This window comes from Meriones unguiculatus, chromosome 8, assembly GCF_030254825.1.
Source record: "Meriones unguiculatus strain TT.TT164.6M chromosome 8, Bangor_MerUng_6.1, whole genome shotgun sequence".
Lineage (NCBI taxonomy): Eukaryota > Metazoa > Chordata > Mammalia > Rodentia > Muridae > Meriones > Meriones unguiculatus.
The window spans coordinates 74,921,390-74,945,553 of record NC_083356.1 but is presented as its reverse complement, the minus strand read 5'-3'; the positions used below and the strand labels follow the sequence as shown (position 1 = coordinate 74,945,553).

The 24,164-nt window shown below is 45.1% G+C and overlaps 1 protein-coding gene and 1 non-coding gene across 9 annotated transcripts in view; one reads left to right on the top strand and one right to left on the bottom strand.

Moving 5' to 3' along the window:
• The first annotated feature begins 614 nt into the window (after positions 1 to 614).
• Slc25a25 (solute carrier family 25 member 25) overlaps positions 615 to 24,164 on the top strand; it is a 35,180-nt gene continuing 11,630 nt past the window's right edge. For 2 of the 8 annotated variants that reach the window (XM_021658564.2, XM_021658486.2), the window contains exon 1: positions 615 to 1,018. In XM_021658564.2, the coding sequence (XP_021514239.2) occupies positions 761 to 1,018 (258 nt within the window). In that variant the 5' untranslated portion in view covers positions 615 to 760. Of the gene's footprint in view, positions 1,019 to 18,355; positions 19,046 to 24,164 lie in introns of those variants that run through there. The other 6 variants (XM_021658715.2, XM_021658640.2, XM_060389931.1 and 3 more) reach the window with 5 other exon arrangements.
• Positions 1,877 to 2,008, bottom strand: LOC132656107 (small nucleolar RNA SNORA33). Its single transcript, XR_009594048.1, has one exon. It is a non-coding gene; the product is annotated as a small nucleolar RNA SNORA33 (small nucleolar RNA).

Here is a 24,164-nt window from a genome sequence, read left to right as displayed (position 1 = left end):
GTCAGGCCTGCCATTCCTCCCAAAGGACACGCCTCCTCGCTGGAACTGGCCTGGTCATTGGTCTAAAGGCGTGCTTGTCGCCTTGGGGCGTCCGCCCACATGGCCTTCATTCACTCCGATTGGGAAGTCAGACTGTCGTTCAGCTGTTGATATCGCGACTGTTACGTTGCCGAGTTCAGCTTTTTTATTGGTAGTTTAGGAGGCTGCTGGAACTTAGCCTCCTGGTTTGGATTCGTGTTTTCGGTCTCGAGGCGTCAGTCAGCCCATTAAAATGTTACTTTATTCAGTGGTGCTGTGTGTCTCCTAACTGCAGTCCGCAGTAGCCTTCAGACAGATCCCGTCTCCACGGCTAGCTACGGACCCTCCGTACACACCGCTCACCCCAGCCCCATCTCTCCGCAGTCTAAATAGCACTTCTGAATGGGAACCGGACCCCGGGCCTTCAGCTCGCCTACAACCCGGCTTCAGCCAATCACCGCCTCCCTCAGTTTGAATCCACTCACGGCCGGCGGGGTAGCCCCGCCCCCTCATTGATCCCGGAGCCGTCATCCCGGCGTGTGATTGGCCGGCGGCGCGCCAGGGGGCGCGGCCACCGCTTCCGCGCGCCGCGGGGCAGGGCTCCCGGAAGCGGCCCCTCCCTCCAGTCTGCCGGCTGCTCCGAGCCCGCGCTTGCAGTCTGAGGAAAGCCGGCGTGCTTCCGCGCTCCGGTAGCCCGCCTGCCGCCTTCAGCCCCGCGTCTGGCGCCCCCGCCTCGCGCCCGATGGTGAGCAGTGTGTTGTGCCGCTGCGTGGCCTCCCCGCCGCCGGACGCCACCGCCACAGCCTCGTCGCCCGCCTCGTCGCCGGCTTCTATAGGGGACTCGTGCGGCGGCGCCGTCTGTGGCGGCCCGGACCACCGGCTGCGCCTGTGGAGCCTCTTCCAAACACTCGACGTCAACCGCGACGGCGGCCTGTGTGTCAACGACCTGGCGGTGGGGCTGCGGCGCCTGGGACTGCACCGCACGGAGGGCGAGCTCCGGGTAAGCCTGCGTGCGCCGTCCGCGCGGGCGGGGAGGATCCGGGACAGCTACCCGCGCCGCGGGGACGGCTCAGGACGTCAGGACTCCTCGGGCTGCCCTCTGGAGCCTGTCAAGTTTGGGAGGACGCTGCTGGAGCTGAGCGGGACCCCTGGGGTTGGGGGATGGTGCCCCTCGCCTGACAGATGGCAAGGCAATTCCCACCGTGTTGAGCGTGGGGCTCCTCTAGTGGGTGTTCGGGCTGTGGGCCAAGCTCGCCGTGGTTACAGGTGGGCACCCTTGGGTCTCTTTGATGGGCAGAAAGCCCCTTCTTGCTCTTAATGTACTCAGGATAGAAGGGCAAATCTCAAGAATGCCTTCCGGACTTCAAGGCCAAGTTGGTGCCAACCTTCCTCCTACACCCAAGTTCCTATCCATCCATTCTCATCTGCACCCCCATCCTCTTTTTCTCCACTCTCGTTTCCATGCCACCAGGGCCCCTAATCTGTTTGCTTGCAGAAAAACGTGGGTGTTGGGGAAGAAAAAATGGGAACTGAGGTTCTAGGCAGATCTGTGTTGATGTGGGTGATGAAGACTGAACAGTTCTTTCTTAGGCCTAGCCCCGTACTGTTGTTCCAGAACCCTAGGTCTTGATCCCTTTGCAGAGTTGGAGTGCGGAAATGTTAAAGAATCTGAAGGAAGATTTTTTTTTTAATGAGCCAAAAATTTTATCTAATTCATTTCTTGCATTTGAAGTATTCCTCGATGACATCCTTGGCCTGAGATTCTTTGCCATAATCCTTAAAAAAAGTTAGATTCAAATTAATTCTTTGTATTAAATTCTTGTAACCAATCCAGTCTTACTGCTACCCAGCATGACAATACTGTAGCCATATTCAGGGACCTTAAAGACTGCAGCTGTCCTTAAGACTCTTAACATGGCATCATTATTGCCAGCTCTTTCTAAATTTCTGCAGAAGCACAATGAGATAAGGCAGATTAATTGGCTGGCTTGGAAGAATTTTTTTTTTTTAAACCTGAGATAGAGTTTCAGCCCTTGAACTAGATAGGGTGTTCAGTAGGGTGTCCTGTGTAGTTCAGGCTGCTCTGGAACTCGCTCTGTAGACCAGGCTGGCTTCGAACTCAGAGATCCCCCTGCCTCTGCCTCCCAAGTGCTGGAATTGATGGTGTGTACCACCACTGTCAACTGGAACATTTCTTTCAAAAAGTGAAAGTGAGATACATACAAGGACATAATTGGCTGGAGTGGGCCAAGACATGAAAGCAGGTGGAGAAATAGGCATCTCTGGGTCTGCAAGAAACAGAAGTGCTGTCCTTCCTGCACAAGAAGCCCTGAGCATTGGCTTTTCTTTCTCTTTCTGTTTCACGGCTGGTTTTTCAGTTTGACTTTATCTGTGGCTGCCCTTTACCAAGTATTTCATTATTTGTGACCTAGCCTGGCATGCAATCTGGGGTGATTTTAATGAGCAGTTTACCTAGTAACCATTTGGTTGCCAGAGTTAGTGTTTGGTCCATTTGTACATATAGTAATTAAGAATCTCTTAGGTAAGGTGACAGTGAATTATGCCAGTTTGTTATTTAGGTGACCACACATATGGTATCATGTCCAAGATAATCTTGGATCAGGATCCAAGGTATTTAACCTACTTAGTTAGGATCAGCGTAGGAAGCCCAAGGACGGCACTGTGTAAAGCAGAAACCAGGAGATTTAAAGATAAGTTTTTTTCTGTGTAGCCAGGTTGGCCTTTAACTCATAATTCTCCTAGCTTAAAAACAACCAAAAAAACTTTAAAGAAAAAAAAGTTAGTTTTAGCTAGATGGTGGTGGCACACCTTTTAATCCCAGTCCTTAGGAGGCAGAAGCAGGCAGATTGCTATGAGTTCCAGGCTAGCCTGGTCTACATAAGGAGTTTCAGGACAACCAGGGCTACATAGAGAAACCCTATCTCGAAAAACAGACAACAACAACAAAAAAAGAAAAAGTTTGTTTTATACAGAATAGTGATATGAGTGAGCTGGATATTTCCCCAAGTATATCTAATGAATAAATCATTTTTCTTTTTTTATTTTGTTTGTTTTTGATTTTTGAGGAATGGTCTCACTATGTATTTCTGGTTGTTCTTGAACTTACTGTAGATCAGGCTGGCCCCAAACAGAGATCTGCCCACCTCTGCCTCCCCAGTGCTGGGATTGAAGGTGTGCACTACTGCATCCAGCATGAATGCTTTTTTTTTAAGTTAGAATAGCTAAATTCAGAGATCTGTGCCCGAGGGCTCAGTGTGGCCTGGGGGTCCAGGTGACCCTTCTTAAGAATATTTATACAGCTGCCTGTGATGCCTGGCACATTAAGGACAGCTGACTGTTCGAGTGTGTTCCATGTTTACACCAAGCTTTGTGACTCTACAGGAGTCACAGTGTCCTGGCAATTTGTAGCACATCTGATATTGATCTTAATCCATTTGGGGGGGGGGTGATTTTTGATTAAAGGCAAATAAGAAAAAAGTGACCATTCTCCAGTGCTAAGAGAAAATCTGTTTGAGACATTTTCTTGCTCTGGTAACTCAGGCCCAGAACTCATGATGTAGCCTTGCTGGCTTCAGACTCACAGCTATCCTCCTACCTCAGTGTCCTTGGCTGTCCCCCTCATACCTCCATGCTGGGATTACCATCCAGGTAAAAGAGAACCTTTTGGTTAACCTGAAGAAGCTTAGGTCTCTGTGATTACTCTGACTCTACCATATTGACACCTTGACTGACCTAAGTTCTGTGACTTAAACAATTTTTTTAAGTAGATTGAATATAGATTTATTAAGTCAGAACTCCCAAGAATGGGAAGAGCTCTAAGAGAGGACTATCCTAAAAGGATTTTTTAAAAAATTCATTTGAGGTATGGATTTAATATAACTCTGAGGTCTTCTAGCTTTATTATTTTTTTTTATAAGTTAGCATACCAAGTAATATGTGTCATTATGGCATCTTTTATATATACTTCATTAACACTTTGTTCTTATTCATCTCCCTTACCCTCTTCCAACTTTTGAGCAACTTGAATTTATATGGCTTTGAGAAAGATCAGAAACGATTCATGTTTTAGTTTGTTGATTTAGGGGAGACAACTTAAACATTAGAAAGAAAAATGTTCCTTTCTGTAAATAACTAGGCCACAACAAGACACCCTGCCTCATGCACACCCCCACACACACACACCACCACCATCACTTCCTGTTGAATTCATTACTATTAGCTGCCTAAAGAAAAAGGCAGCACTGTTGTTTTTACAGAACTAGTAAGAGCTGAAGAACTTGGGGCCCCTGTGGGTAGAAATGGGTGCCTGCTGTGGAATAAGCTTTGACAAACACTGTACAGTTGGAAGCTGCTTCCTGTGGTCCTTGGGAAACTGAGATGGAGGTTTTCCTCAGCTGTGAGCTCTTATCAGCAGATGCAGTGAACTGGGATCATGTGACTCCACAAAGCCTCTTACTAGCTTATAACAGCTTGAAGTGAAGTTTTCTTTAAAAATAAACCAGCAAGTTTCGCCTTCTGCCTTTGTTCTAGAAAAGACTGAGACAGAAAAATTACTTAAAATGGAAATGGGTAGAGAAATCCCTGGCAGTGAGCCAGGGAAATTTTCTTTGTAAGGGGTATTTGAGGAGGAAGCTTGTCTTGGGACAAAAGGAAAGGAAGGGTTTATTAAACAGTAAAAGATGACGACACCGGTAGTGACTTTTGGAAATGAGATTCAGCCTAGGCTAATTATAGCATTGACTATTTTGGGCATTTTCATGTGACCAACAAAATCTATGTTTTAAAACATAGGTTAGGACTTGGCAGCCACATAGAGGAAGAAAGCAGTAGGTTCTCACATGGGCAAGGGTTTCATGCAGGAAAACATTCTAGATGCTGTCTTAAGTTTGCTGACGTAGAGATTTGTGTGCACAGTTTGAGTCCTATGAAAACAAACATGTCAGTAACATCATTTTACATCATTTTACAAGGGAAGAAAAAGCCAGTCAAAATGATGATGCCTTTTGTGGTGGCAAATGCCTGTGGTTTTGCTTGGGGTTAGGAGAGTGGCTGGGGCAGGAAAATCACTTGAGTCCAAGAGTTCAACCCCGCTTGCTAAATAATGCAAGACAAGTTTGTCTCATCTTTAATGAAGTGAGATCTAAACATGGCCTTTGGGGAGAACTTAAGAAAAATGAGATGTTCCCCCTCTTCCCCTCTTGTTTCTACAGTGCTGGGAGGTCAAACCCAGGGTCTTGTGCAATGTGAAAAAGTGATGTACCACTGAGCCATATCCCTAGCTCATTCAGAACCACATATGCTGCTTCCAAAGTACAAATTTTCAAGGTTATCTTAAGTGTTCCCTATCAAGGAACAAGAGCCCACACTGCCCTGTCTCTTTCCTTGACCTGAGCAATATCCACATCAGTCAGTCTCTGTTGACTTGAAGTCATCAAATGAAAGATTGTTACTGTTGAGGTAGTATTGGTTAGCCAGATCCCTAAACTCCCTACTTTTTTCATGTTGGCCAGAACCAGACGGATTTAGATAAGATAGTCTTGTCTATAGAAGGAAGAACTTATCTTTTGAGGCAGGATCTCACTTAGCTCAGACTAGGTTTGAATTTGCTGAGATTAACTTTAGAAATTCTGATCCTTTTACCTCTCTTGAGTGTTGGGATCATTGATGTGTGTGTGTCCAGGGCTTTGTGCATGTTAGGCGAGTACTCTACCAATTGAGATATATCCTCAGTCTCTCCCTAACCCCCCTTTAGATGGACATAGGGTCTCTTGTACCCCTGGCTGGCTTGGAACTTATATCTAGTCTCTTGTCTCAGCCTTAGAATGCTAGGGTTACAGGTGTGAGCTTCATGTCAGCTAATGAAGAGCCTTTGTCTTGGGAAGGGAGTAGACATCATGGGGAATAATAATGTAATAGCTCATTAGGAAAAGATTAGACTGAATATATTTATTAAATTCATTGTGCTATATTGTTGCCAAGTTGGTTATTGGCCCAAATTTATGATCATGGGGCCAATTTGAAAAGTGGCCAAATATCTGAAAATGGGCATAGTGGCACTGGGGAAGCTCTTAGAAAAGGGTTAAGAGTTCAAGGCTAACCTGATGTGCATAGTGGGCCCTTGCCTTCAAAGTAATACCCCCAAAGCTGATGCTTGGAAAGAGGGGCCAAAGTAATGAGTAGGAATCCTCCCTGTCTGAAGTGCAGCTTTACAGATGCATTCCTTTGATGTTCAGAGAGTCACTAATTGCTGAACTCTCCCAGAAACCACATGGGATTGAAGCAAACAGATCCTCTGCTGGAATTCATTTATAGTCCAGCTAAATACAGCTGTGGGTAAAATCAGTGGACACAACTGTATTGGTATAAAGCTGATCTTTTTACACGAAGTGCATATACTTTAACCATTTCCTATTAGAACTGTGTTTTCTTTTTTCTTTTAAGACATGGTTACTCTCTGTAGCCCTGGCTGTGCTAGAATTTACTATGTAGATCATGTTGGCTTTGGACTCAAAGAAATCTGTCTGCCTCCCAAATTCTGGGATTAAAGGCTTAGAACTAGATTTGAAAGAGTCACTGAGCACCAGAGTCATGCAGTTACTGTCCAGCTCTCTGCCTGGAGTGGGGTCCTCCTTGTGGCATCCTTCAAGGATGCTCATCTAGCTCATAACTTGGATCATGTTAGTTCTTTGTCATCTGAGACCTATAGTGTTGTATCAACTATTCATGTGCTGACAAGTGCCTTCAAGAACAGAAGAACAGTCATGCAAGAGCCCTTTAGGAATCCAGAAACCAATATCCTTATATGAAAATGCCAAAATGAGCCGAACGTGGTGGTGCACACTTTTAATCCCAGCACTTGGAGAGACAGAGGCAGGCCGATCTCTGATTTTGAGGCCAGCTTGATCTACAGAGCAAGTTCTGGGGCAGCCGGGGCTGCACAAAGAAACCCTGTCTTGAAAAATGGGGTGGGAGTGGGGAAGAGAGTCAGTGAAACTCATTATTTTGCACACTGACTAAAAAGTAATAATAATAAATTGAAAACCATTAGGCATGGTGGTGTACACCTGTATTCCCAGAATTTAGGAGGCTGAGGCAGAATTGCATATTTGAAAACAGCCGGGGCTACATAGTTTGATACCTTGTTGACCTCTGCCTCCAACACACAGAGGCAAATCAGGAAACTTGCTGTGTTTCTTCCCAGGACCTCTGCTGTTCCTGCTGAAAGCTGTAGGTGTTAACATTCACATCTCACATAACACACCTAGTTTGTGAAATAACCTAACCTAACATTTGTGAGTTAATAGTACAGTATTTGCCAAGATTCAGCCAAGTCAGAAAGAAGCCAATCAGCAGAAGAACATGCATTTTATGGCTTGTCTATATAAAATCCAGAATAGGGATAGCCATTGAAACAGAAAGTAGATTACTAGTGTCCTCACCTGGGAGGAGAAATAGAGAAGTGTGGTAAGGAAGGTTGGTAGGGTTTCTTGAATGATAAAATGTTTTTAGGTAAAAATGACTATGATTATTCCTACAAAGATACTGAAAACCATTTTATTTCAAAATGTTCTCTTGTTTATCCCAGGCTAGCCTTGATTTTAGCCTGTAGCTGGTGACCACTTTGACCTCCTGAACTTCCTGCCTCCACTGTGCTAGGAGGACCAAAGTATGCCACCACACCCAGTTTATTCCATGCCAGGGGTTGAACCCAGGGCTTTGTGCATTTTTGGTAAGCATTCTAACAGCTGAGCCGAATCTCTGGTTCCTAGTTGTGGACTTTAAATAGGCATGGTATATGATCTGGACTCAGATGTTTCTATAGCTTGTTTGCTAGCTGCATAACCATGACCAGGAAACTCACCTTTCCCAAGAATATATATATATATATATATATATATATATATATATATATATATATTTGTGTGTGTATGTAACTTTAATAATGTGGGAATTTTTTCTTTCAGATTTTTTTGTTCTAGTTGCTTTCTGTGAAAACACTGATTGAAACCAACTCGGGAAGAAAGGATTATTTGTGCTTCTATGGTGTGGTCCATCATTGAGGGAAGTCAAGTCAGACCTAGAGGCAGAACTGAAGCAGAGCTCACAGAGGCTTACTGGCCTTCTTCCTCTGGCTTGCTCACCTGCTTTTTTTAATGCAACCCAGGCCCACCTGCCTAAAGATGGCACTGCCTACAGTGGGGTCCCCCTGCCTATGTAAGTTAGCAATTAAGAAAAACCCCGTGGGTCAGTAAGATGGAGACAGTTCCTCAATTGAGGTTCCCTCTTCCCAGACGACTCTAGTTTGTGTTAAAGGTTCCAATATTTCAAACAGCAGCCAGGTTTCCTCTCCTCACCCAGACTTGTCATGCTCTCATTTCATTTTGGCCACCAGGAAGCTTGCAGAGGAGTCATGCTGTGACACCTGTTGCCTTCCATGATGAGAAGTCTAGGAGATCAAAGAAATGTCCTGTCTTATCCCAGCAAGCCTCTAGTTCTCATGGAATAGTTTTAGCATGACATGGTTGAAAGAGCTTGCATTTGGAGCATGGCAGCAAGCGTTAAATCTACCACGTGTTTGGGGAAATCAGGTATCCTCTCTTAGCCTCCAGTGTTTTTGAAACAGGGTTTCTCTGTGTAGCCCTGGCTGACCTGGAACTTACTCTGTACACCAGGCTGGCTTCAAACTCAGAAATCCATCTGCCTCTGCCTTGTGATTATTGGGATTAAAGTTGTATGCCACTACCACCCAGCTAGTCTCCATTTTTTTTATGCTAAAAATTATAATTTTTCAGATTTATTTTTATTTTCTGTATATGAGTGTTTGTATGTATGTATGTGTATCATGTCTGGTGCCAGTAGAGGCCAGAAGAGAGAATATCATATTGGGTTCCAATAAGTTGCCCAGACTGGCTGTGAACTTACTCTGAGGCAGTCATCCTCAACCTTCCAAGCAGAGGGACTATAGGTGTGAGCCTTCATACTGGGCCTGCTATACACCAGGTAGCTTTCCTCCCATTGATTGTTTAAAAACAGAATGCCTCACATTGGTTAGATGTGGCTCTGCCTCCAGTCTATTTAGGTAAAGAGGGAAAGGTGTAGTCTGGGTACCAGTAGTAAAGGGGATTTGGCAGCGAGAACAGGCTCAGCCACAAGCCAAGGCAGTTTGGAAGCAGATATGAGTTCTGAGAAGCCTAGGTCTGTGAATATTGGGAAGATTCAATGAAGAAATTCTGTAGGACTGGAATTACTGTATATAAATGTGGGTATTCAGTCCAAATGTTTCTTGGGACACAGACCCTCACAAGACCCTATAAGCCTTTGCTATCTCATTATCCATGGTAGTCTTGCCTTAGTTACAGAGATGACTTTGAATTTGTGAAGGCAAGCTTCAACAGTACTTCGTTAAAACCTTTGGAAGGTTTACCAACCAGACACACTGTGTATGTCTGAGGCCTAGAAATTGGGCCAAGTCAGTGCCAGAATCCACTATTTTAATTCTGCCCAATTTAGTTCAGCACACAGTTTCTTTCCTCCTATGGGAAAGGACTTGGCCTTAAAGCTTTTACAATATCACCCTAGGTACAATGGTATATTCCAGTGATCCCAGCACTGAGAAGGAGGTGGGATTGCAAGTTCAAGGCCAATAATGTATGAAAACACGAAAAACTTTACAATGTCCGCTTTCAGCTTCTGACATTGACACATCTGTGTATAATCCAGCTTAGCATGTTAAGGTCCTTGCACATGTTGAGGTAGCACCTCAAGCGGTAAGGACTGTTCCACTGAATGGGACAAAAAAAAGCTGACATGACACTGAAAAAAAGCAAGGCATTATCCTAAAGATGCCTTTCCCTTTAAAGTAAATAAGTGAATAAGGCAGGTAGGTAGGCCTGTAGGACCTGCCTGATACCTTCGCCCTGTTGTCTGGGGTTTGCAGGAAGCAGGAGGTGAGTCATGGCTTATTCTCTGCTGGAGCAATGGATAAAGAGGAGGCTGCTGTCCCTGTGCCTGCTGGGACCTGAGCTTTCCTCATTATTCCATCCTGCCCTTGGCTTAACTTTTTCTAGCTTCCCTCCACTCCCAGAGGTAGAATTCTTACTAAAGCCCAAACCCCTACCTGCTTGAGAAAATTCTGAAACCATTAAAATGCCAGTGGTGCAAAACAGTAGAGGAGGTTAATTTTGGTTTTGTGCTTTGAGACCAAATCTTGAGCCTTGTATATGCCAGGCACATGTTCATACACTGAGCCACACCCCTTGCCTGAGAAAAGAGTTTAGATCATCAGGGAGGAAACTATGTCCTAACCTTTCCACTTCAGTTGTGTGACATAGTTGAATCATCCTGTTGGATAAAACTAGTGACAGTGGCCACCTAAGCCAGTCCTATTGGCGCTCTGCCCATCTCTACATGCTGAAACACTACTTTTTCTTAGCATCATGTATATTTATTTGTAGGTTGGTATTTAGGTTTTTAAATTTTTATTTATTTATTTATTTATTGGACAGGGTTTCTCTGTGTAGCTCTGGCTGTCCTGGAACTTACTCTGTAGACCATTCTGGCCTCTCGAACTCAAATTCGCCTGCTTCTGCCTCCAGAGTGCTGGGATAAAAGGTATGTGCTGCCACCACCACCTGGCTTTTTTTGCCAAAGATCTCACTATGTAGCCCAAGCTGGTGGCTGGAACTCAAGATCCTCCTGTCTCCACTCCTACCAGGCATCGGGATTTATAGTTCTTCACAGCCATCTGTGCCTGCCAGAAATGTTACCTTCAGGTGGACTTCGAACCCATAGGATGTTAGATCTGGAATACATTCAAGTGTGCAGAATCCACACTCTGCTTCCCAAGGAGGTTAGATGGCTTGTTCAGGGCTCTACAGAGGTGTTGGAGGGAGACAGATTCCTACAGCACCCCAAAGGACAAACTGGAACACCGTTTTTTCCCCATTTTTCTTTCACATTATAGTTGTATTTTGTTTACTAGAGTTTTTGTCTATAACCTATAGAAAAAGAAAAGAAAATAGCACCAGAGAAGTAAATAGTTCTATAATTAAATCAATTTTTGAATTGTTTCCAAGATCTGGTCTACTTCAAACCAATCTCTTCTTAGAATTCTCCTAACTACCCTTAGCAGCTCTGGTTGTCTGTAGAAAGCAGTCTCTGGGTAGATTGCCTGCTTTTGTTTATATTTTTGAGACAGAATCTCAGAATTTACTCTGCCTGGCCTTGAATACACAGATCTGCCAGCTTTTGTCTCCTCAGTGCTCTATCAACATGGCTGGGTTCTTCTTGTTCTTGAGCCTACAGTACTGAACAGTGCCCAGCAAGTGGTCTTGGAAAGTTAAGATGATACTGTTAGCACTCACCTGTTTTGTTTGACTCTGCTAGGTTATCCTGGTTGCTGGGAATTTCTGGGCTCAAATAACCCTCTACCTCTGCCCTCCATGTGCTGGAGCCGCAGCTAGCACTACCTGATGTAGTTTGATCCCAAGTTTGATCCTTAAGTCAGTTTTTGAGAAACAAAAAAACATTGTTTTTGGCAGTTCTAGGGATCAAATCCTAGGGCCTTGTGCAAACTAGGCAAGCACTGTACCACTGCAGGTTTGCCTCTTGACATAACAGAAAGGAGAGAAGGAGGGTACAGAGTCCTTGAGGAGACTTAGCATGTCAGAAGGGTGTAGATGGGAAGGTTTTGATCATTTTAGGCAAGTGGGTTTTTACATGCTGGTCTCCGTTCATATCTATGTTCTCTTCAGAAAATCGATAGGTAATTTAATGTGAATGAGAACCATGGTCTTGAGGAACGTAGATAATGGTGTGTTTCAATGCATACTGGCTTCATTCTTATCCTGAGGCTCAAAAGTCCTGGGCTTAGTTTTGTACACTTTTTTCTCTTAGTGAAGAGAAAAAGACGTCTTTATTAAAAGGTGTTCACCTTGAACGAGGGCCCTCAATGGGGACTGGCTTTTCCTCAGCAGGAGCCAGCCATTCAAGAGACTATTGTGTGTCTCTTTTTGCTCTCTACCACAATCGGGTTTCCAGGGTTACTTCCTAAGATGCAGGTTAGGGGATTTCATCCTTTTCATCACTGCCATCTTTACAGCTTGAGCAGTGCCAGGGGCACAAGCACTGGCTCCTCCTCATTCTCCAATTGAGGGCTGAGTCAGTGGCCGGAGGGATCCAGTCTGTTCACCCTGCCTTACATCCTGAAGCTCTGGCTCCCATAGTGTGGGTTAGTGAGGAGCTCAAGACAGCTCTACCTACTACAGTTGTCATGACTATGTGGCTTTGAACTCCTGTGGCTGTCTCCTTGTACATTTTGTATCTTTTGTTTGTTGATTTCAGTTCTGATTTTGGTAAAAACCGTAGAGCAGTGGCTCTCAACTGCTGTAAGTCAGGACCCCTCTGGCGAGCAGTTGAACATTCATTCCACAGGAGTAGCATATCAAATATCCTGCATTTCATAACAGTAGCAAAAATTACAGTTATGAAGTAGTAAAGAAATAATTTTATGATTGGAGGTTCAGCACAACATGAGGAATTGTATTAAAGGTTTGCAGCGTTAGGAAGGTTGAGAACCATTGACCTAGAGTTTCAGGTTTGACCCATTTAACTGGTGGACAAGGGCCTTCCTTTGACCTCATTGGCATAACAAGTCCTCATTATGAAACTAGTCAGCCAAAGCAACCTGGCTTTCAGTCAATGAAGTCTGGCTTCATTTTTTCATTAAGAAGTGTTGATAGTCTTCCCTCTGACAACACCTTTTCTGAGTGTTAGGCAAAGATGAAAATAATGCAAAGATGAGTAATACGTAGTTAAACACACTCCATGGTGGTTGTATGAGACTTCACAGCCCTCTACAGTTGTCCTTCTGTGTAATGTGCTAGGGCGTTCTACGATGGGCATTTCCTCAGGTGATTTGCAATAAGCCATTTGACTGCCACTGAGTAACTGAAACTCTAAGTATTCCTGGCTCTGGATTTTATCCCATTAGATGCCAGCAGATTTTGTATTTCTATAAATATTCTTCAGCATTAGTCTGGGAGTGGTTATTTGGAAAAGATTGAACATTGAAGGACTTACTTTGATAGGTGCAGTCTAATGGCGATTTTTTTTCCCCCAGACATATTTTGCTCATGCTTGAAGCCAAGCCCTCTTATTTGATATTCTTTAAACTCTGTATTATGAGGTTTTCACTCTGGCTGGTAGATCAGGATTTCTGTAAGCTTACTGGTGTTGTGACTTCTAGGGGATCCTCTGCAGCTCTGCAGCTGTCTCCTCTTTGGTACCCTACCCTCAATACTGATCTGATAGCATCTTCATCTTTTTAATGTTGGGAGAATTCCCAGATCTGTCCAAGCTTGTCATCCTCATGAGAGCCTGGAAACTCCAGGCAGGAAGCAAATGGCCCTGCTAGAAATTGCCTCATTTCTACACATTTCTCAGGAAGTGTCCTTTGTGCCTGTTCAATGGCTTGGAAACATTGCTTCATGTATTCTGAGTTTTTTCTTGTTACAGGCAGGAAGGTGTGAATCAGTTCCCTGATGCTCCATCCTGGCTGGAAGCCCTAATGTTTGTAACTCAACTTCATGGTATGGAGAAGTCCATTCAATTAAAGCCAGCATCTACATAAATGGGTTTTGCAGGTGGGAACTACAAACACCACTCTCCTTCATTTCTTCAGCCTTTCTGTACCTAAACAGGGTTTAGGTTTATAAAAGAATTAACTTGAAGGGCTAAGGATGTGTTTTGGTAGGTAGAACACTTGTCTTGAAGGCTGCACCAATAGCAAGTCAAATACCCTCGAAAGAGTGCACCCAGCAGAAACAAGCTTGACCACGATGCCATCATCAAATGCCCCCTGACCACCGACTCAGCCATCGAGAAAATGGAGGAAAACAACACACTTGTGTTCATTGTGGATGTCAAGGCTAACAAGCACCAGATCAAACAGGCTGTGAAGAAACTGTATGACATTGATGTGGCCAAAGTCAATGCCCTGATATGGCTTGATGGAGAGAAGAAACTGTATGTGTGGTTGGCTTCTGATTACGATGCTCTGGATGTTGCCAACAAGATTCTTTCTTTCTTTCTTTCTTTCTTTCTTTCTTTCTTTCTTTCTTTCTTTCTTTCTTTCTAATAAATTATTTCATGTACATTAGTGTGAAGGTGACAGGTCCTTAGGATTTGGGGTTGCAGACAGTTGTGAGCTGCCGTGTGGGTGCTGGGAATTAAACCCGGGTCCTTTGGAAGAGCAGACAGTACTCTTAACCACCGAGCCATCTCTCTAGCCCCCAAGCTGGCTAATTCTAAATATATACTTTTTAACCATTCGAAAAAAAAAGATAGAGGCTGGGCGTGGTGGTACACATCTTTAATCCTAGCACTCAGGGAGGCAGTGGCAGGTGAGTTCAAGGCCAGCCTGGTCTACAGAGTCTAGGATAGCCAAGGCTATACAGAGAAACCCTATTTATAGGCAAAGACATATAAATCCATCTTGTGGTATGGTGCATATAGCAAGAAGACCAATAATTAAAGCCTGTCTTGTATAGGCCAGTTTGGTCTATAAAGCAAGTTCCAGGACAGCCAGGGCTACACAGAGAAGCCTTGTCTCAGAGGGAGAAAAAAAAAGTTTGTGCTAGAACTCAATGATAGAGCCATTGCTCAGCAGAGGCTCTAGATTCAGTCCTGGGTTTAAAAAAATGCTCCATCACCACCTGGCTAGTGATTTTTATTTTGAAAAAGTATATATAATTAAAGGAATGTAAGATTGTAGAGCTGGTAGATGACGGTTGGAATTTCAGCCTGCAGTCCAGAAACTTTCACATTTTGTCATTGCAGAACAGTTCTGAGTTGTGGGTGTCCAATGAGACAGCAGCTACTACAGCACTCTTCAGCTTTCCCCACAGGCATTAGGAAGCCTTATCCAGCCTGTGCCTTTCTAGCCTTGCATCTTCCTTTTAAATATTTATGGATGCTTGTATATGAACCTAGGTCAGGCCTTCGTTTGGTTTTGCAAGATAGAAGAGAATATTCAGTGAAACTAAGTCTCTCAGGACCCAGGAAGATGGCTCAATGGATAAAGATGCTTACCACTTATGACAGTTAAATCCCTGGAACCCATGTGGTAGAGGAAATGTAGAAGCAGTTGGTAAGCTTAAGGAAAAGAAAACTCTTGTTAGGCAGCCTTCAACTCACAGTCCTAAGTAAATCCTTGTCTCAATCTCTCTTTAATTTAGTGGTTCTTTTCAGAGGTGATTTTCCTATATAAAAACAGAAACAACTTTTTTTTTATTATTAAACAAGTTTTATCTTCAGATCATCCCATAATAGCAGACACACTGTAAGAGCTGCCTTGTTTTTGACCTTTGCATACGGGTTCTATTATATGGGAATACCATCATTTAGACGCCATGCTCTTGAAAGGGTCAGCTGTTGGGCTGGCAAGATGGCTCAGAAGCTACCAAGCCTGATGACCTGAGTTTGATTCCTCAGGATTCACATGGGTGAAGAAGAGATCCAACTCCTGCAAGTTGTCCTCTGACCTCCACATGTATACTTTGGCACATGCCTGCCCACACATATGCATATACTTACACACAAATAAAATGTGAAAAAAAATTAGCTGGGTGTGGTATTGCATGCCTTTAGTCCCAATACTCAGGAGGCAGAGGCCGGTGGATCTCTGTCATTTGAGGCCAGCCTGGTCTACATAGGGAGATCAAGACTAATCAGGGTGACATAGTAAGACTCAGTCTCAAGAACAAGGCTGGAGAGATGGCTCAGCAGTTAAAAGCATTGTCTGTTCTTGAAAAGGACCTGGATTCAATTTCCAGCACCCATGTGACGGGTCACAGCCACCTGTAACTCTGGACCCTCTTCTGGCCTCTGTGAGCATCTGGCATGTATGTGGTGCACAGATAAAATGCAGGCAAAACACCCATATACATTTAAGAAAGGCTCAAGACCCTCTGCTGGCTAGTATTCACATCATCTTGATGCAGGCCAGAGACATTTTGGAAGAGGGAACTTCAGTTAAGACTAAATTGGGAAAATGCCCCCAGATTGACCTGTGGGCCTGTGGTGTATTCTCTTGATTGATGGGTCCTGCTCATTGTGGGCATTGCCACCCCTGGGCTGGTGGTCCTGGAGGCTATAAGAAAGTCAGCAAACCAGAAAGTAACACTCCTCCATGGACTCTGTACCAGCTCCTGCCTCCAGGTTCCTTCCCTGTTTGAGTTCCCGTCCCTACTTTCTTAGATGATGGACTGTGATTGGGATATGTAAGCTGAAATAAAGCCTTTCTTCTTGGGTTGCTTTTGGTCATGGTGTTTTATCACAGCAATAGAAATCTTAGCTAATACTGATACACTCTGTATCAGAGTAAAAAGAGAGTTGAGTATATATGTAGCTCATTGATAAGGATTTGTCTAGTGTTCATAAGGCCTTGGGTTCAGTTCCCATGCAGTTTGGGACACCAACAGACTGGGCCTACTCTCATCCTTGGTCAGAAAAGCTTCTTTTTGTAGTGGACAGCAGTAGGCAGAGATGTAGACCTGCTCAGAGTGCTGAGAAAGAGACTGAGGTGGGTACCCATCCCTAGGAAGGACAGCTATATTAATCACCCCCACCACACACACACAAGTGCTCAGGGAACATCTTGGGAGGATGGGGTGGAGTGCTGCAACTTGCAAGCTTCTTTCACATACTGGCTGTGAGGATTATGATCTCACAGCAGCCAGCTTACCTGCTCAAGACTTAGACAAGATGGAGCCAGCCAGGATTCTGGTACAGATGGTCTCTAGGCCCCACCCCACACTGGGGCACTCCTGGCAGTGGGTAGTTGCTGGGAAGGGAGGATCACTCTTCTTATGAGTTTCCCACACTCCGGTTGGATGATCCCAGACCTGTGACCCTATGGACAGCACTAACTGGAGTTAGTGGGTTATTTAAAAGAAAAAAAAAAAGGGATGGGGTGTGTTGAAGGGATATGAAGGAAATTGAGGGAATTAGTAGATATTTCTTTAGGTACGTTTATGGAATTCTCAACCAGGTGGTGGCGGTGCACGCCTTTAATTTCAGCACTTGGGAGGCAGAAGAGATGGGTCTCTGTGAGGTAGAGGCCAGCCTGGTCCACAGAGCAAGTTCCAGGACAGCCAGTGGTACACAGAGAAACTGTCTCAGAAAAAGAAAACAAATAAATTTACAGAATTCACAAAAATAAAAAGTTACAAGCAAAGTTTGAAAATTCGTTTTGTATGAAACAAAGATATAGTATGTGTCTATGAACGTGATTGTGGGTTCGTGTGTGAACACTTCTCACATGCAACTTTAACTGCAGAAGAAGCTAAAAGTGGAGCAGCAACGCAGAGGGCTGGAGCTCTTGGAAGGCTGGTATCTGCAACTAAGTCTCTTTCCTGGGTTTGTAGCAGTGGATGAGGCTGTGAGGCTCCCCCATCCTCTCCCAGGAGTTTAATGAGCTTTAGGGGAGAACTTGCCTTTTTCTTTGTTTGTTTTTCCAGACAGGGTTTCTCTGTGTAGCCTTGGCTGCGCTGAACTCGATTTGTAGACCTGGCTGGCCTCAGCACAAGGATCCACTGGCCCTGCCTGATTAGAGACGTGGCCACCATGCCCCGCTTGGGCTTGCATCTTTTGGTGTAATTTTATTTATGTATTTGTGTGCATATGTGCATATACATATTTGTGGGCACACATGGAAGTCAGCGACGACTTGAGGGAGTGAGTTCTCTGCCACCGATATGGATCTGAGGTTGCGCTCTATCAATAGGCCTTGGCAAGTTCTTTTACCAGCTTACTCATCTCCCCACCCTTGGCCTTGTATTTTTAAAATAGAATGATAACGAACACTTTGATCACCTTTGTGAGGAATGATGGTTACTGCATTTGTCTGCTATTAAACTAAAAATAACTAAAGATAATCATGGTCATTTCCCCAGTGAAATGGACAGATTTAAGTCTGAGCCTAGTTTGAGGGACTGGGGGTTAAACGGGTCAGCGTTCTCTCTCTCTCTGGCTGACAGTGTGGTCTCTGGAGACATCAATAGACTTGTTTTCTGCTAGGCTTGGGCTGGAGAACATTGAGAAATGGGAGGAGGGAGTGTTCTAGGAGTATTGGTAAGGATCCTGAATCACGTTGAATGTGGTGGTGAGTGGCGTTCTCGAAGCTACCCTGGGGAGAACAGGAAGTTGCCTTCAAAGACGAGCCTGCTCAGATTCTGCAAAATGAACCTGGTCTGTACTTCCCAGCGGACTTGCTGGGCTGCAGGCAGGAAATACTCCGCCTGTGATTGGAGGATTGGTGTTGGTCGGATAAAGAACCCGGTAGTGTCGGCAGAGGTGATTGGCCAGGCCCTGCTGCAGTGAGAATGCAGACTAGATGCTCTGTCCTGGGCTTGCAGAATGAGCGAGGACGGCTGAATGACTGGGAGCCCCAAGTTTCCGTCTCCAGGAGAGGTCTGTCTGGATATCATTTTTATTTAAAAAAAAAGAAAAAAGGAAGAGCCAGGCCTTTGATCCCCCGCCACCTGCCGAAGTGAGTTTTGATTGAAGTAGCCCAGCTGCTCTCCTTATTGCAGCAGCCGGGAGGCTCCCTAAGTGAGCTACTTCTCAGGCTAGGCACGAGCGAATTTGAAAAAGCAGGAACAGCCCCTGCATGTAGAGCTTCAGCCTGGGAACTCCCTAGACAGCTGTGTAGCTAGAGACCCTTGGTATTGTGCTCACATCCCTAAGAAGTGGACATCAGCAGCAGTGGCATTTGGAGGAAGCCGGGATGCTACAGATGCTGTGGCATTTTCTGTCTAGCTTTTTCCCTAGAGCTGGGTGCCAAGACTCCAGAGAGGGCATCGATCATGGAGTCAGAGGCACTCAGGCTCCTGCTCAGGGAGACCAGATGTCCACCTTTTTGGGGAAACAAAACGGAAGGGCTGAGGCCACGGAAAAGAGACCCACCATCTTGCTGGTGGTCGGACCTGCTGAACAGTTTCCTAAGGTAACAGCACCTTCAAGAGGACCTTATAGTTTAGGGGATGGGTTGGGATAATTTTCCCAGAAGGGGAAAAAGAATGGGTGTGGGTGGGAGAACTTTAAGGAAAAAGAAAGAAAAAAGAAACAGTTTGGTATTGGAGAAATGTTGGGTAATAAAGAAGGCCACAAATTTGGTCCAAAATGTCTGTTACCACTGTAAAACTTTCTTATCCACTGTGACTGACCCTGCTTGGTTGTTGAGAGAAAAGATTTACTTTTTTCAGTAGATTAGCCTTAGGAATTGTCTGTCTCACTGAACAAGTCATTTGAAAGTAAGTGACAAACTAAAGCATATTGTCTTCACTTGCCTGGAGAGTGTGAAAGGATCAGTTGAAAGAGAAGGTGCCTTGAAAGGGAACAGATTTGATTTTTTAAATTTTTTTATTTTTATTTTTGAGGCAGGGTCTCACTGTGTAGCCCTGGCTGTCCTGGAACCCATTTTGTAAACCAGGCTGGCTTCTGAACTCATAGAGATCTGCCTGCCTCTGTCTCCCAAGTACTAGGATTAGAAGTGTGTCCCACTGTGGAGGGCTAAAAGATCTTGTCAGCATCTTAAAGGTCACATTCCCCTTGCCTGCTGGATTTACTTTGGTCCCAGAGAAAGTTCAGGGATGGGGCTGGGTCCTAGAAGAGCCTGGAGTCATGGAGGAGTAGAAGCTGGTGGCTCTTGAATTGACCACAGCCACCAGGGTCAGCCAAGTATCAGGACCTTTTGTCCTTGCATCCGTACCTCACAGGAGCCAAGGTAAGTGACAGCACTCCCCAGTTGGAAGTGTGGGAGACAAAAGAACAGAAAAGTTCGGTAATTTGCCCAGAATCACTCAAGGCGAGGAAGTGCTGAGACTTGACCCCAGTCTTTCTGGAACCTTGCTTACTTCCTTCAGGAAACTGTTTACTAGGACTGGCCGGGCTCTCACTTAGAACAGCTGCAGGCACAGCCTTATCCAACCCCTGGGTTTCTTTCCGGAATCTTCTTCCTCAATCAGAAGACAAGGAGAGTCTATCCCAGTGTTTGGCATATGCTAGATGCCCCTAAAATGTCTCGTTGACTCCCTGTAAGTGCTTGTCTAGCCTGCACCAGTAGACAGGGACTTTACTGTGACAAGTTTTGCAGTTTTGGAGCAATGACAATCAGGGGATTCCTTAGACGGTGATGAGACCCCTGTTGTCAGGGTCTTACAGAGATTGGGTCCTGCCTAAGATATCTGAGCTTAATGTTCTCTAAGAGGGTGTCACTTTCTACCTCTTGCTCAACTTTATATGGGACCAGAAACAGTGGTATGCTCATTTTTATGAGGAGCTCATGTTGATCCCTGCTCATCTTTTAGTGGGCCGCCCTTTAAATTTTTAAATTTAATTAACTTCTCTATTTCCTAGCTTTCTATGGATGACCTTTGCCAGGTTTGCCCCTATTGCCTTGGGTGGGACTTTCTAGCCTGGCCTGCAGAGATCCACACTATTCTTTGGCTGTTTCCTGGAGGGGAAATGGATTGGTGGGCTGTGTGGGAAGGGCAAGAGGGACATAGGGCAGCTAGTGTGGTTAAAACAAGAGAGACAGGACCTCTAGGCAGCATAGACTCTTTGAAAGTCAGTAATGACGAATAGAAACAGACCATTTACACCACACAAAGTGCACACAAGATGGGTGGGGCTCTGCCTTTCTGGGCAGGAAGCCCCCAGCAAGCTTGGGAAACCTTCTGGAGGACCTTTGGTTCTCAGGCTTCTCACTGTCCACTGCATTACCTCTTTCTTCTCACCCCCACCCCCACGTATAAAAATATGTGTCTGTGAGCCCGGTTCCTGCAGGTCTTTATTATAGGAACTGCTCCAGTTTCCCGTTTATCTTTGTCTCACAGTTAATCCGAAGTTGGGAAAGAAAGCCATTTGTCTGGAGTGGGAGGTGCCCTTACACAGCAAAGCTTAGATCCTGAGGGGCCTGTCTTCTCGGAAGCCCAAGATTGTGCTCATTGTGTGTGTAATTACCAAGTGTAGGCAGGTTTAATTGGAAACCTGCTATACTGGGCTGTCATGGCAACCTGATCATAAAATGACAGAGCAGCCAATGATATTTGAGAGCCTTGAGGGTGGGGCTTGCCAGGCTCCTTCACATAATGTTTCTGGCTTGATCTGAGTCATTGCAGAGGAGCGGGGAGTTACTTTCTGAAGCGTTATCCTCCTAGAGGCACAGTACCAGCCCTCTTCTTAGTGTGTTCCAGCCCTTATAAGAAGTTCCTGTTTGGGGGATTAGGCACATGATAGGGTGATAGGATGAGGAAAGCTGATGGTGGCCCTGGCAGATCGAGTGAAAAGATACTCATGAAAGGAAACTCATGAAAGGAGATGCCCCTTTACCTATTAAATGAAATCTGATGCCACTGAATTCTAAGGGTTCTAATGCTGCAGCCATCATTTTTGTATATTAGTCATAGGGATGGGCATTTGAGGACAGGAAACAGATATGGGTCACCAAACTAGACAGAGTTAGAAAAGAGAGCAGAAAAGAGCAGTGTGCTGTGTTCAGATCCCGAGGGTCCTGAGCTGCCTAGAAATGACAGGAAGTGGGACCCCAAGTCTGCTGTCACTGTCTGCTGTCACATGAGACTCACATTTGCAGTGTGATGACATATTAATCACAGAGATCTCAATGTTGGGCTGAGTGGCTGTTGTAACAGGAACCTGGCCCTGGTTGTGAGCCTGAGTCCTGTCACTCTTAGGCTTGGGACTTGGGCAAGTCAGGTCATTCTCTAGGGTGCTTTGCTCTAGGCAAAGATGACTGAGATGGCTGCAGAAGCCCCTAGTGGCCTGCAGTCTGTAGTCCCAGGACAGAGCAGTTGCCTCAGACACTAGGTACCTAGAGATTGACTCCTTCTGGAAGAGTCCATTTCTGTGTGGAAGATGGAATTCTGGGTTATAAAATGGTGTTAATTAAACATCAGGCTTGTGAAGACCTCTCCTTTGCTTCATTTTCTTTCGGAGAATAAGGTTTGGATACGGCAGCAAAAACTGCTTGTGTAGTCCAGGCTGGCCTTCAACTCTGTCTCCTGGGGACATAGATTCAAATAAGCGCCACTGTGTCCAGCCTCTGTTGAACATAGTCTGAGCACTCAAATTACAGTGGCAAATGAAAAAAATGTTCCCAGGTTTCTTAAATTAATGGTAGTGGTTCATGTCTGTAGTTCCAGCACTCGGGGAAGGCCAAGGTAGAAGATTCTGAGTTCAAGGCCAGCCAGGGTTACATAGAGAAACTGTCTCAAAATCATAAACAACTTATGTTGAACCTGTGGGTGTGGCTAAGTTGTAGAGCACTTGCTAACATTCAAGGCCTTGGGTTTAGTCTCTATCACCACAGAAAATTAAACAGAACTAGTGTTAGACTAGAATTGATATATCATTGTAAAATAACATGTAGACAGTGACTTGCAGAGCATTTCAGAGAACATTCTATGCCTCCCTGAAACTATTGGTGTGTGTAGGATAACCTTTATTACAGTCTAGGAAGTTCCCTGGTTTTGTTTGTTTGTTTTGGGACAGGATTTCTCTGTGTATCCCTGGCTGTTCTGGAACTCATCCTGTAGACCAGGCTGTCCTCAAACTCACAGAGATCCCTGCCTCTGCCTCTGCCTCTGCCTCTGCCTCTGCCTCTGCCTCTGCCTCTGCCTCTGCCTCTGCCTCTGCCTCTGCCTCTGCCTCTGCCTCTGCCTCTGCCTCCTGAGTGCTGGAATTAAAGTCATGCACTGCCACCACTACCAACGGCTGGAAATTTCTTTTTAATCAGTGTTTATTTTATATGTATGGGTATTTGGCCTCTATGTATGTCCATGTGCCATGTGCATGCCTGATGCTCTTAGAGGCCGCAAGAGGGTGTTAGCGCCCCTGGAACTTGAGTTACAGATGGTTTTGAGCCATGTGATTGCTGGGAATCATACACACCCAGGTCCTGTGGAAGAATAGCAAATGCTGTTAACCTCTGAGCTATCTCTCTAGTCTATGTAAAATTTTGTGTGTGGGGCTGGAGAGATGGCTCAGAGGTTAAGAGCACTCACTGTTCTTCCAAAGGTCCTGAGTTCAATTCCCAGCAACCACATGGTGGCTCATAACCATCTATGAGATCTGGTGCCCTCTGCTGCCGTGCAGGCACACATGCAGGCAGAATACTGTATAAATAATAAATACATTTTTTAAAAAATAAAATTTTGTGTGTATGCGAGCCCATGTGCTCCAAGGTTGGAGAACAACCGGCAGGCATCAACTCTCTCCTTCCACTGTGTGTCCAGGAATCAAGTGGTCAGGCTTGGTGACAAGCAGCTTTACTGAGCCATCTCACCAGGCTTCACCCAGAAACTTCTGGTACAGGCTTTTCTGTGAGTCAGACAAGATGTGAAGGCCATGGCATGTAGGGTCTGCAGTGATAGCCTTTCATCTTTAGCACCCCAGCACTAGACTTACAATATGTGATAAAATAGCTCCAAAGCAGAACCTGACTGAATCTGAACAAGAATCTGCCTGGATAAAGCTGCCTCCTCACATCCAGGGCACGCCAAGGCCTGGATTTACAAACTCAATTGTCAGGGCACCCAAAATGCCCTCTCCTTTGTTATATTCTGCACTCTAGAATCCTCTTCACAGGATTGTTCTGTGTAGATCAGGCTGGCTTTGAACTCATAGAGACCCACCTGCCTATCTCCTGAGTGCTGGGATTAAAGACATGGCATCTTTAACAGAGCACTTTGGAGTTGAAAATCCTTTCACTTTTACTGATCCCCAAATGGTAACTATTCATTTTAATCCATCCCAGGAATGAGAAGGCTTAGTCTATATTAGGAAGGGATGAGGGATACAGTGTAGAAGGAATGGGGGTGGAACCGATCCTGTCCTGTCAGAGTGACGTGATCTCACCCTCAGCAACTCTCATCTGTAGGGAAGAAAGGAATGGAAAGAGAATGCAGGCTGGCATGTAAAGAATCTTCCTCGGTAAAGATGTTTCCGGGGGCTGGAGACACGGCTCAACAGTTAAGAGCACGTGCTGCAGAGGACCTGAGTCCCCACACCCACACCAGGCTTCTCAGCCACCTGTAAATCTAGCT